We start from the raw sequence: 10,701 nt of genomic DNA, 5'->3' as shown, positions 1-10,701 counted from the left end.
AACAAAAAGGAAAAGTGAGAAGGTGTTTTATTTTTTTTAAGATTTTATTTATTTGAGAAAGAGAGCAAACGGTGGGGAGGGGCAGAGGGAGAGGGAGAAGCAGACTCCAAGCTACATGACTGGATCCCAGGAACCTGAGCCTGGACTCAGGATCTGAGCCGAAAGCAGACCCTCAACTGAGCCACCCAGGCGCCCGAAATTCGAGAAGGTTTAAGGCCCAACAGAAACCCTTGCTGTGAGTTGGCAACATTCTACTTCCTTCAATTATAGATCCTTGTAGAAGGAGGAAGATGAGTCAGTCAGAAATTAATGGTCTCAACTTTTTCTGCAGCGGTAAGGCTTTGTATCCACGGCAGTTTTAAATGGGCTACCTACCACCCAGCGTTTATTTCCAAACAAATCCTTTTCTCTTTATTTATTTATTGCTGTACAACGTAAGCGCTCATCTAAATAGGTAGTTTGATGCACTTATTTCAAAACTACTGATTATACGTAAAATACCATAATAGAAAAGGTTGCTGTTGAGTGCAGTGCTGGAGAGAAGTGACAAGAAATCAATTAGCATTACAGAATCGGTCCCAAAGCGTGTGCGGAAAACAGCAGTAGCTTGGTTCTAAACAAGCAAGGCCTGTGCCATACGTCTGGGATTGCACCGTACATTCTTCATAAAGATCGGCTGAGCGACTTTACAGAGCCGTGCTCCCACGCCTCTCGACACGCTCACGGAGGAGCTTCCCGTTTCTCCGACAGTCACTTCCCCTTGCTTGGGGGGTGTGGAGGGGGGGCTCGAGATCAGGTTACACAAGCTCGACCCCTGGCCACCGCGCCCTGCCTGGCTCGAAAGACGCGTGAGCGGCTAGCACCCGGTCTCTGCGTCCGCGGGAGCCTCGCGAGGTCGCGGACCACCTGCCGGCGAGCGATGGGTAGGACACAGGCACCAGAGCCAGGGGGCAGTCTTCAGCCCGCGCACGTAGCGCCGGAGGGGCCAGGGAAGGCCCCGCCCTACTCTCCGCCCCCTTCCTCGCTCCGCCAGGTGCGCGTGCGCCGCAGCCCCGCCCGCCGACCCGCCTGGCTCCTATCCCGCTCGGCGGCAAGCGCCTGGTTCTTAACTCCCTTCAGCGGCCTCGCACACGCGCGGTTCCAGCCCCGGCCTCCTCCTCGTCTGCCCGGCGGTGGGGCCATGGCGTGTCGGTGGCGGCCCGAGGCTGGCGTCGGGGCCCGCGGCGCGCTGGCGCTGCTGGCGCTGGCTCTGAACGTGCCGGGGGCCAGGGGCCGGGCGCTCGAGTGGTACTCGGCCGTGGTGAGCACCGAGTACGTGGACCCGCACACGAACCGCACCGTGTGGAGCGTCTCGGAGAGCGGCCGCTTCGGCGACAGCTCGCCCAAGGAGGGCGCGCAGGGCCTGGTGGGCGTCCCGCGCGCGGCGGACCGCGACCCCGAGGGCTGCGCGCCAGACACTCGCTTCCTCGTGCCGGCGCCCGGCGGCCGGGGGGACGCGCCCTGGGTGGCCCTGGTGGCGCGCGGGGGCTGCACCTTCAAGGACAAGGTGCTGGTGGCGGCGCGGAGGAACGCCTCGGCCGTGGTCCTCTACAACGGGGAGGGCCACGGGAACCTCACCACGCCCATGTCCCACGCGGGTGAGCGGAGGCCGGGGGACGCGGGGAGGCGGCGGGGGAACTCTGTAGCTTAGTCATGGGCGACGGCCCTCTCGACCTCGGCCTTGATCCCCAGGGGCACGCCGCGAAGGGGCTGGGGGCGCGACTCTGATGGCTTCTGGCAGTCAGGAACTGGGAGGGAAGCTCTGGATGGGCGCGCCGTGACCCCCCCCCCCGGGGGGGGGCTTTTTGGGCCGTAGGCGGGCCTGATTAGATCTTCGCCTTGGGCTCTTCAGGTGCGGTCGGGGGGTGCCCTCTGGAGGCCCTTCAGGTGTAGGGGAGAACGAAAGAAATAAACACCCACCCGAAGAGGACGGTGTTGGAAATTCTCATGATTGCTCAATCATGGGTCCCTTTCCATTCATCGTTTTCACAAAGTCAAGTGAGGTAGGAATTGAAGCTCGCTCCTAGCTCACTCCCAAGGTCTGGCAGTCCCTTCACCAATGTCAAGTGGTGGTTTGGTCGGGCTCTGGTTTCTCCACTTTCATAAAACGTGTGTGTATTCTGAACTTCTGAGTCAGAAAAGCTGGATTTAAGTGCGGATATGCTTTCTCACTTTCTACATGTAAGGTTGTAATAACCGGCCCTACTGCCAGTCCTCGAGTCTTGAGTTTAGATGAAATTTTTCAGGTTGTGTTCATTCAGGAAAAGGTCTTGCTCTTCTCCAGGAGACGCTTCCCACACACCTATTCTCCAGGGCAACAGGTTTCGTCTTCAAGCCCTAGTGACAGTTTGAGAATCTAATTTTGCAAGGTGTCCTCCTCACAACTGAAATCCGAGTGCTATAGGACCTGAACCCAGCAGAGTGAACATTTTTCTGTTAGGATTTTTAAGATCATGACTCATTCTGAATTTATTGTGATTAAAGTCTTTTTTAAAGTTGCTGCTGCTGCAAGTCAGACATCCTATTTCCTGTACTTTTGTTTTTCATTCTGCTTTGATTTCTCAAAAGCAAGTTCGAACTTAACTCTAATGTCAGAAAAGAGACTTTGTATTTGGTCTGTTTTAGCTGCGATGGGAATAGAAATCAGTTGAGAGGTGAGAAAATGGAGAGTGTTAGAACAATTCTTTCAAGCACAGCTCAAGATGTGCTGGGAAGTGTGCAGAAACTATGGGACAAGGGGGGGTTAGGGTGGATGATGATAGGGCATATTGAAATTGGATGGGAGTGATGCGGTAGAGATCGAGCAGAGAGGAGAAGTAGCCCCAAGAGTCCGCTCTTAAGAGGGCCATGTCTAGGGTACTTTGGAGGGGTTCGCCTTAGACAGTAGAGGGAAATTCTCAGTTGCAACAGAAGGAAGTGGTTTTGGAAGAGGAAGTAGGAGCAGAGGCCTGTGTGGTGGCATTGGGTGAGGCGCCACCTTTGGTGCAACTATTCTAGTGATTACAAGTCTACCAAATTGTCATTGTACCCAAGCCGTGTTTCCATAAAACTACCATGAAAAGCCCTGTCAGATTTCAGAGACTATTCCTGGTACATCCTATTGATGGTGTTTTCCCAATTTTAGTAGTCCTTTTTTTTTTTTTTTTTAAGATTTTATTTATTTATTTGACCGAAAGAGAAAGAACACAAGCAGGCCGAGAGAGAGGGAGAAGCAGAATCGCCGAAGAGCAGGTAGCCCAATGCAGGGTTCATACCCAGCACCCTGGGACCATGACCCGAGCTGGAAGTAGTTGCTTAACTGATCGAGCCACCCAGGCGCCCCCAATTTTAGTAGTTCTGTCAAAGAAAAGAGGTTAGTGTGTCAGGATTCTCTGAGTCTGGGTCCTTGCAGTCTCTTCTAAGTCTACAACATCTTCATTTGGACCTTTTCTTTTCAATGGCTGGCGCAGGGACTACAATTTCCTAAATCTGTTTACTGCATTTTTTGATAATGATGTTAGCATTTTTCCAGGGTACTAGCACTTGCTCTAACCATGAGTCAGCCACCTTGCTTATGTTATTTGACATAATTTAGCCAGGCCCCAAAAAACACCTCGTTGATGTTTATTTTAAATCCTCTTGAGTTTCTCTTCTATTATCAACGTCCATTCTAGTCTTTTTACCCTGAGAATCATTCTGTTTGAGAAAAGAGATAAAAGTAACAGCTTTAGCAATTTTTTTTAATGTGTGGAAGTACCCAGTGTGTAGGCAGTGTGCTCAGTGCTCTCCATACAGTGGCTCCCTTAACCCTCCTGACAGCCTTTTAACATAGGTGCTTTAACCCCATTCTGTGGATGAGGAAACTGGTCCATGGTAAGGGTGGGGGTCTATACATAGCCAGATCATTCTTTGTTGTGGGAGGGGCTGGCTGTTCTGTGCATTAATGGGATGTTTAGCCTACTAGATTGCAACAGTACTTACCCAATTGTGACAACCAAAAATGTGTCCAGATAATACCAAGGCGGGGGGTACTGATGACAGAATCATCCAATGTTTTGAACCACTGACTTAAAGGCAGATTAATTTGGTAGCATTGTGACCAGTGGTTTAAACAGAGAAAAATCTGCAGAGACTCTAGCCCATTGGGCTGATCCAAGGAGAAATAAAATTGACCCTTGAACAACACAAGGTTTAGAGGTACCAACCCCCTGTGCAGTGGAAAAGATTTTCCGTATAACTTTTGACTCCCCCAAAACTTAACCAGTGATAGCCTCCTGTTGACTGGGCATTTTACCAATAACATAAACAGTAAACACATTTTATATGTTATTATGTTTTGCACACTGGATTCTTATAATGTAAGCTAGAGAGAAGGAAATGTTATATTAAAATCAAAGAGAAAATACATTTACTATACTGTACTGTATTGGGGGGGAAATCCTTGCATAAGTTAACCCACACATTTCAAACCTGTGTTGTTCAAGGGTCAACTGTATAAAGGCCAATACTGTAGCAGTGACTATAGGAATGGAAAAGTATGACCTTCACAGAACTTGGCCCAACTGGGAAAAAAGGTACAGATGTATCATGACTTTTTGAGAATGGAATAGCATTAAGAATTGGAATGAATAGAATTAAGTCAGAAGACAAACTGGCTTTGACATACTTGAATTTGAAATGTTACATAGAACCTTGAATGTAGCTCAAGTTAGGTTTCTTGGATTTTGTCAGAATGTGGCTGGCTGCAGGAAAAACCACAGATTTCAGTGGTTTCGATGCTCCTGTGTAGCACTCGTGTTCTGCAAAACAGATAAGAGATGGCTGCTTGTAAAAATGAATCATGAGTCTTTTCCCAAATCTCAGGGAGAATTTCTGCAGTTTTTCTTTTTTTTTTTTAAGATTTTATTTATTTATTTGACAGACAGAGATCACAAGTAGGCGGAGAAGCAGGCAGAGAGAGGAGGAAGCAGGGTCCCTCCTGAGCAGAGAGCCCGATGAGGGGCTCGATCCCAGGACCCTGGGATCATGACCTGAGCCGAAGGCAGAGGCTTTAACCCACTGAGCCACCCAGGCGCCCTCTGCAGTTTTTCTTAAGCCTGTTGCTTGACTGTACTAAATCCAGTACAAGATACTTTGGGTATAAATCAGTGTTTTATTGTGTTTCTAAAAATAAAATCATGATTTTAAGATAATCTTTGAGAACAACTATAAGGACTGTTGAACTAATTAGTTTCCTGTTAATTAATCTTAGTTAATTCTCTTTACTTTAGCAGACAGAATAATGAGTAGCCACTTTGGGCTAAGTATTGTGCTTGCTCAGGTATAGAAGTGCATGACACATGCCTGCCTTTGAGGAGTTTGTGACCTGGTGGGGGTGATAAACAACCTTCCATACAATATGGTTTGGATCTTGATGGAATTAACACACATGGTTGCTTAGGAAGCATAAAGTAAGAACATCTAAAACAGATACTGCAGGGGTGACTAGAAGTTAGTTTGACCAAGATGAGTAAAAATTGATACAAGTCAAATCATTAAAACAAAAGTTCTTAGGGATCCCTGGGTGGCTCAGTTGGTTAAATGTCTGCCTTCAGCTCAGGTCATGATCCACTTTCAGGGATAGAGTCCCTGGTCCTGAGCAGGGAGCCTGCTTCTCCCTCTGCCCTGCCACTCCCTCGCTTGTGTGCACTTTCTGTCTCTGACAAATAAATAAAATCTTTTTAAAAAAAGAAAGGGAAAGAAACTTGAAAAAAAAATAAAAGTTTTTATAGAGCCTTGGCCTTACTTAGTTTGATTATTGTTGGTTAACAAATAGGATGATCCTTTAGCTGAAATCTTGGCATGTTCTTTTAAGCATAGATTCATTCATTCACTCTGTATATGTTAACTTCATTCATTCTGTTAACAGCTGTTTACTGAGTGCCAGCTACTGGCAAGGCTTAGAGCTATGTTTGAAGAAAGGGCCGGAGTTGGGGTGGAGGAAAATGACAAAAATGTAGAAGTCTCTAGTGTTATAGAAGATATGCATTTTGCATTTGCAGAGCATGATAAATAGTTTATGAATAATAAATTTTTATGTTGTATATCAACATGATGATGATGTGCTCTACTCAAATGATCTAAAAACGTGGATTTTAATTATGTATTTTGGTGCTGTAGGAAAACAGAAATGGCACCTCACAGCCACGCATAGAAGGTCGGTTTAACTAAGATGGTTCCCAGAAAGATGGAGTTTGGAAGGATATGTTGGTGGAGAGGGTGTGTCTGAGTGTGAAGGAGGGGGTGTGGGCTATAGGCATTCTTGGTGGTGGGAATAGCATTGCAAGAGACTGAATCCTTGAGATAAAGTAATGCATTTAGGAACCCTGCAAAGAGTTGTATATTCAACAAATACAAAATATTTTTGAGCAAGTCAAATTATCCAAAACATAATTTAAATTTCCAAGAAAAGAATTAAACATTTGTTTTTTGTGCCCTCCCAGCACTCCCTAGTCAACCATAAAAACGTTTCTGTTTCGCATAATAGCTTCAGATCTCAGAGACATTTGCATTCATATTGGGTGTACCATTTCTATTAATATTCTCCGTATCGGAGCATTTCAACTATAATACAGCCAGTTTTTCAGATGGATTCATCCATACAGAAACTCTTCTATGGGTCACCACTGCATGATACTTGGCTACAAAAACTAATAAATAAGAACAGGTAGTACTCGTCTAGTGAGGGAGAGAAACCTATAAAGAAATTCTAGTAGGTGTTTTATACACCTACTAGAGCTGTATCTAAGAGGAACTGATGCACTGCAGGCACAAAGGGGTGGGTGGTGCTGAGAAGCCCTGTGTTGGGCTTGTGCTGAATCTTGAAGATTTGACCACAATTTTTCCAGGTTTGGGGGCAGAAGGTGGAGAGGGCATGGAATTTATGGGAAAGAAAGAAATGGGATTCTCTTGCCGGGACTCTTAACATGTATTTCTTGCTGCCTGAATTAGTTTTCTAGAGCAGGAATCTAATCCACCACTTTAAATATTTCAGTAGTTCCCACTCCCTTCAAAGAATGCTGAAATCTAAATAGTTTCCTTTGGGAGGAGAGAAATGGTACACTAGACTTACATGTAACCTCTAGAATTTTGAACCTATTGACCAAGACAGGATTTCTTACTTCTTTGTTTTTGAGCAAGTAGTAAGAGGAACACTGACATCTGAAAGGAAACAGAAATATATTCAGTTTTATTTCTGGCATGGAAGTTTTATATTACAGACAATTTGGCTTGCTAAAGAGTACTGTATTTGGTATTTATTATTTGAGAAGTAGGTTTATGACCCTGTACTCTGTACACAGACATTGTGCTAAGTAAGACAACAATAATCTGCCTTTGCGCTTTCCTGTCTAATGGTGAGAGGTATAGATTCTTTGGGGGAGGGAGAGGGATTGCACAGGATGACCATTTTTACAGAAGCATGACTGGTAACAGTGTTAAGGACTAGGGAAAGAAAATCCTAAGAACTTTTTCTCCTCTCCCAAGTCTTTGCATGTCTGTGTGTCCTATGAAGAAACTCAGCTGTGTAGTTGGGAAATAAGCTGTGATTTGCTCTCATGTGTACCTGAGCCTCTCCAGGATTGGCCGGGGAGGTGGCAGTGCATGATGAAGTAAGGATGCCTGTGCCTGGTATCCCTTCCAGTCATGCACACGGTGACCCCAAGCTAGTGCATTTTTACTCAGCTGCCGTATCTCTAGTTCATCCTAAAAGATGTTCCAGAATATCAGTGAGTCTTCATCCTGTGTTTTATTAATTTAAAGAAGTTCCCAGAAGCAGTCTTGCTGCTATAATTAGTATAGCAAATGGTTTAGCTGTCATCCTAGACAGTATTTTTTTTTAATGATTTCTTTTAAATCAGTGAACTGTTTTAGTTTCCTAGGTGAAAAATTTCAAGTTAATATTGCAAGTGTTTTCAGTTCAGTGGATCCCTCTGACAATCACTGTGTGTCAGTTGCCCCTTCCTTTGAAAATTTTGGTGTTCAAGAACCTCTCTAATCTCAATTCTCTACCACCTCTCATTTATTCATTCATTTATTCAACAAATATTTATGAAACACTTCAGGTTCTATGTAAGGCACTGGGGATAAAGAGATAAACAAGATACCTTTACATATACAGTAGTCACCCCCCTTATCGTGGTTTCAGTTACCCGAGGTCAGCCTCCGTCTGGAAGTAGATCTTTCTTCTGACTTACAGTCAGAAGGTTAGTAGTAGCCTAACGTTAGGTCATAATGTCTACATCATTCACCTCAATTCATCTGATCACATGGGCATTTTATCATCTCACATTGTCACAAGAAGGGTGAGTATAGTACAAAGTATTTTGAGAGACCACATTCATGACTCTTTTTGCAGCATGTTGTTACAATTGCCCTACTTTATTATTAGTTGTTAATCTCTTATTGTACCTAATTTATAAATTAAACTTTATCATAGGTATGTATAGGGAAAAAACAGCATATATATATAGTATCCATTGCTATTTGCAGTTTCAGGCAGTCACTGGAGGTCTTGGGATGTATCCCTTGTGATAAGGGGGACAACTGTATTTTAGTCATTAACCAGATTGGACCTCACCATCCCAAATATGTTTTTATGATGATTTCACAGCCTAAAAAGCCTCCCTTTGTTTGCTTGGTAAACTTTTCCTGTCCTTCCAACATGTAGCTCAAGTGTGCTTCCTAGGGAAAGCATTCTCTCCACCTCAGACAAAATTATCACTTCATTTCTGCAGCACTTTCTATTCCACTTTCTTAGTAAATAAGAAATAGTCCAAAGTAGAAAAATTCTCATTCTCGTTTTATAGCTGAAGAAATACTCTCAGAGGGTAGTTTCTCCAGACCCAGACAGTGGATGACAGATCTGGACCGAGTCTGCGTGGTTCTGAAGATTGGGTCCCACATGAGGAGGCAGGACAGAGATAATGCATGGGTCCTGGAGGTCTTTAGCCCCTAGAACTGGGTATATGACATTCAGCAGCTCTCCCAATTTCTGAGCCCTCATCTGTACAATGGTAATTTGGCTTCTCTGCTTCAAGTGAGACGTAAATGTGAAAGTGCTCCAAAGTTGGTTTTCCCCATTTAACACAAAGAACATTATGTCAGTACCGAATTTTATGTAGCTGTGACCTTGGCATGGAAACATTTTCTGCGTATAACTTTTTAACTGAGACCAACACATGGGGTTCATTAAACCGTTCTTTCTACTTGAGTATGTGCTTGAAGTTTTCCACAAAAGGAGGTTTATGAGAAAAGGCTTTCAGCTTATAAAGTTCCATGTAATTGTAAGTGGTATAATTATCCTAATAATTGTTTCTGTGCTTGTGTTTCTCAGCTTCTAGATGTTTGTTTTCCTGAAGGCAGGAAATGCCTTCCTCCTTATAGTGTCTCCCCAGTGATGACATGGCAGACTGCATGAGTGGGGAGACAAGTACAATTTTTGCTAAGTGACACTTTTGGCCCTGGTCAAAGGACTGGCCTCCAGGCAGGAGCCACCTTAGAAGGGTGCCCTTCTGGTGTTTCAGTAACTAAATCCTGATGGCAGGGGGCCACGGTAGATTTGCTGCAGGTTAAAGTTCCTCTCTGCAATAAAATTGTTAAAACACCGTTTTGAAGTGATGCCAGGGAACATTCTTTATGTGTATTTTTATTTTTATTTATTTATTTTTAAAGATTTTATTTATTTGAGAGAGAGCACAGCAAGGGGAGCAGCAGGTAGAGGGAGAGGGAGAAGCGGGCTCCCTGCTCAGTGGGGAGCCTGACGTGGGCCTTGATCCCGGGACCCCAGGATCATAACCTGAGCTGAAGACAGGCGCTTAACTGACTGAGCCACCCAGGCACCCCTTTATGTGTATTTTTAAAATTAGTTTTTGAATAGATACTATGTGCACGTCGTACAGAATTTTTATTGTGTCCAGCTCCTCTCCCCAGACGCAGTCAGGGTCCCTAGGCTCTGGGTCGCCTTTCAGAGGCAGTCCAAATTGATGTGACATGCAGATCTTTCATCCACATAGTTTGACATGTTGCACTTTCCCCTCGGTAGTCTTGCCTACTGTTCATACTAACGGAGTCGCTGCCTCAGTCCCTGTACACATACTATAGTGTATGTAACCCTTTTCCTGTTGATGGACGTTTAGATTGCGATGGCAAAAACTTATAGAAGATAAATTTGACAACAGATATCTTTACAGATAGCTCCTGTATACACATGCAAGTGTATTTGTGCATAAGTTCTTGGACATGGAATTGCTGTGCATTAAATTTCTTGGGAAAAATAAATAAAATTTTTTTGATAGCCATTGCCCTCCATGCAAGATTGTAATGATAAACTCCCCCTGCAGTGTGCAAGAATGCAGATTTGTGCTCATTCTTGCCATTATGGAGGATCAAAACTATTTGATCTTTGCCAGTCATATAGGTACAGATGGTCCCTGACTTATTGTGGTTTGACTTGGAATTATTTGACTTTATGATGGTACAAAAGCAGTACGCATTCAGTGGAAACCATACTTCAAATTTTGAATTTGGATCCTTTCTGGAGCTAGTGATATGCCCTACAGGACTCTCTCATGATGCTGCGTTGTAGCAGCAGCCCCAGCTCCCAATCTGCCACATGATCACAAAGGTCAACAACCATTCTCTTCC

At 44.6% G+C, this 10,701-nt stretch overlaps 1 protein-coding gene and 1 long non-coding RNA gene across 3 annotated transcripts in view; one reads left to right on the top strand and one right to left on the bottom strand.

Annotated features, from left to right (window-relative positions):
* The first annotated feature begins 1,062 nt into the window (after positions 1-1,062).
* Positions 1,063-10,701, top strand: part of RNF149 (ring finger protein 149) — a 26,681-nt gene continuing 17,042 nt past the window's right edge. The window contains exon 1 of one of the 2 annotated variants that reach the window (XR_004380627.1): positions 1,063-1,637. Coding sequence is in view for 1 of the 2 variants with exons in the window: in XM_032840419.1 (XP_032696310.1) it covers positions 1,181-1,637 (457 nt within the window). In the remaining variant the exon portion in view is untranslated. The remainder of the gene's footprint in view (positions 1,638-10,701) is intronic. The other variant, XM_032840419.1, reaches the window with a different exon arrangement.
* LOC116856800 overlaps positions 5,061-10,701 on the bottom strand; it is a 23,855-nt gene continuing 18,214 nt past the window's right edge. Inside the window, exon 3 of the long non-coding RNA XR_004380629.1 lies at positions 5,061-5,094. This is a non-coding gene — a long non-coding RNA (uncharacterized LOC116856800). The remainder of the gene's footprint in view (positions 5,095-10,701) is intronic.

Source organism: Lontra canadensis, unplaced genomic scaffold (assembly GCF_010015895.1).
Source record: "Lontra canadensis isolate GAN:19392208 unplaced genomic scaffold, GSC_riverotter_1.0 scaffold112, whole genome shotgun sequence".
NCBI lineage: Eukaryota > Metazoa > Chordata > Mammalia > Carnivora > Mustelidae > Lontra > Lontra canadensis.
Note: the sequence above shows the minus strand (reverse complement) of the source record. Positions and strands in the feature narration are given on the sequence as shown.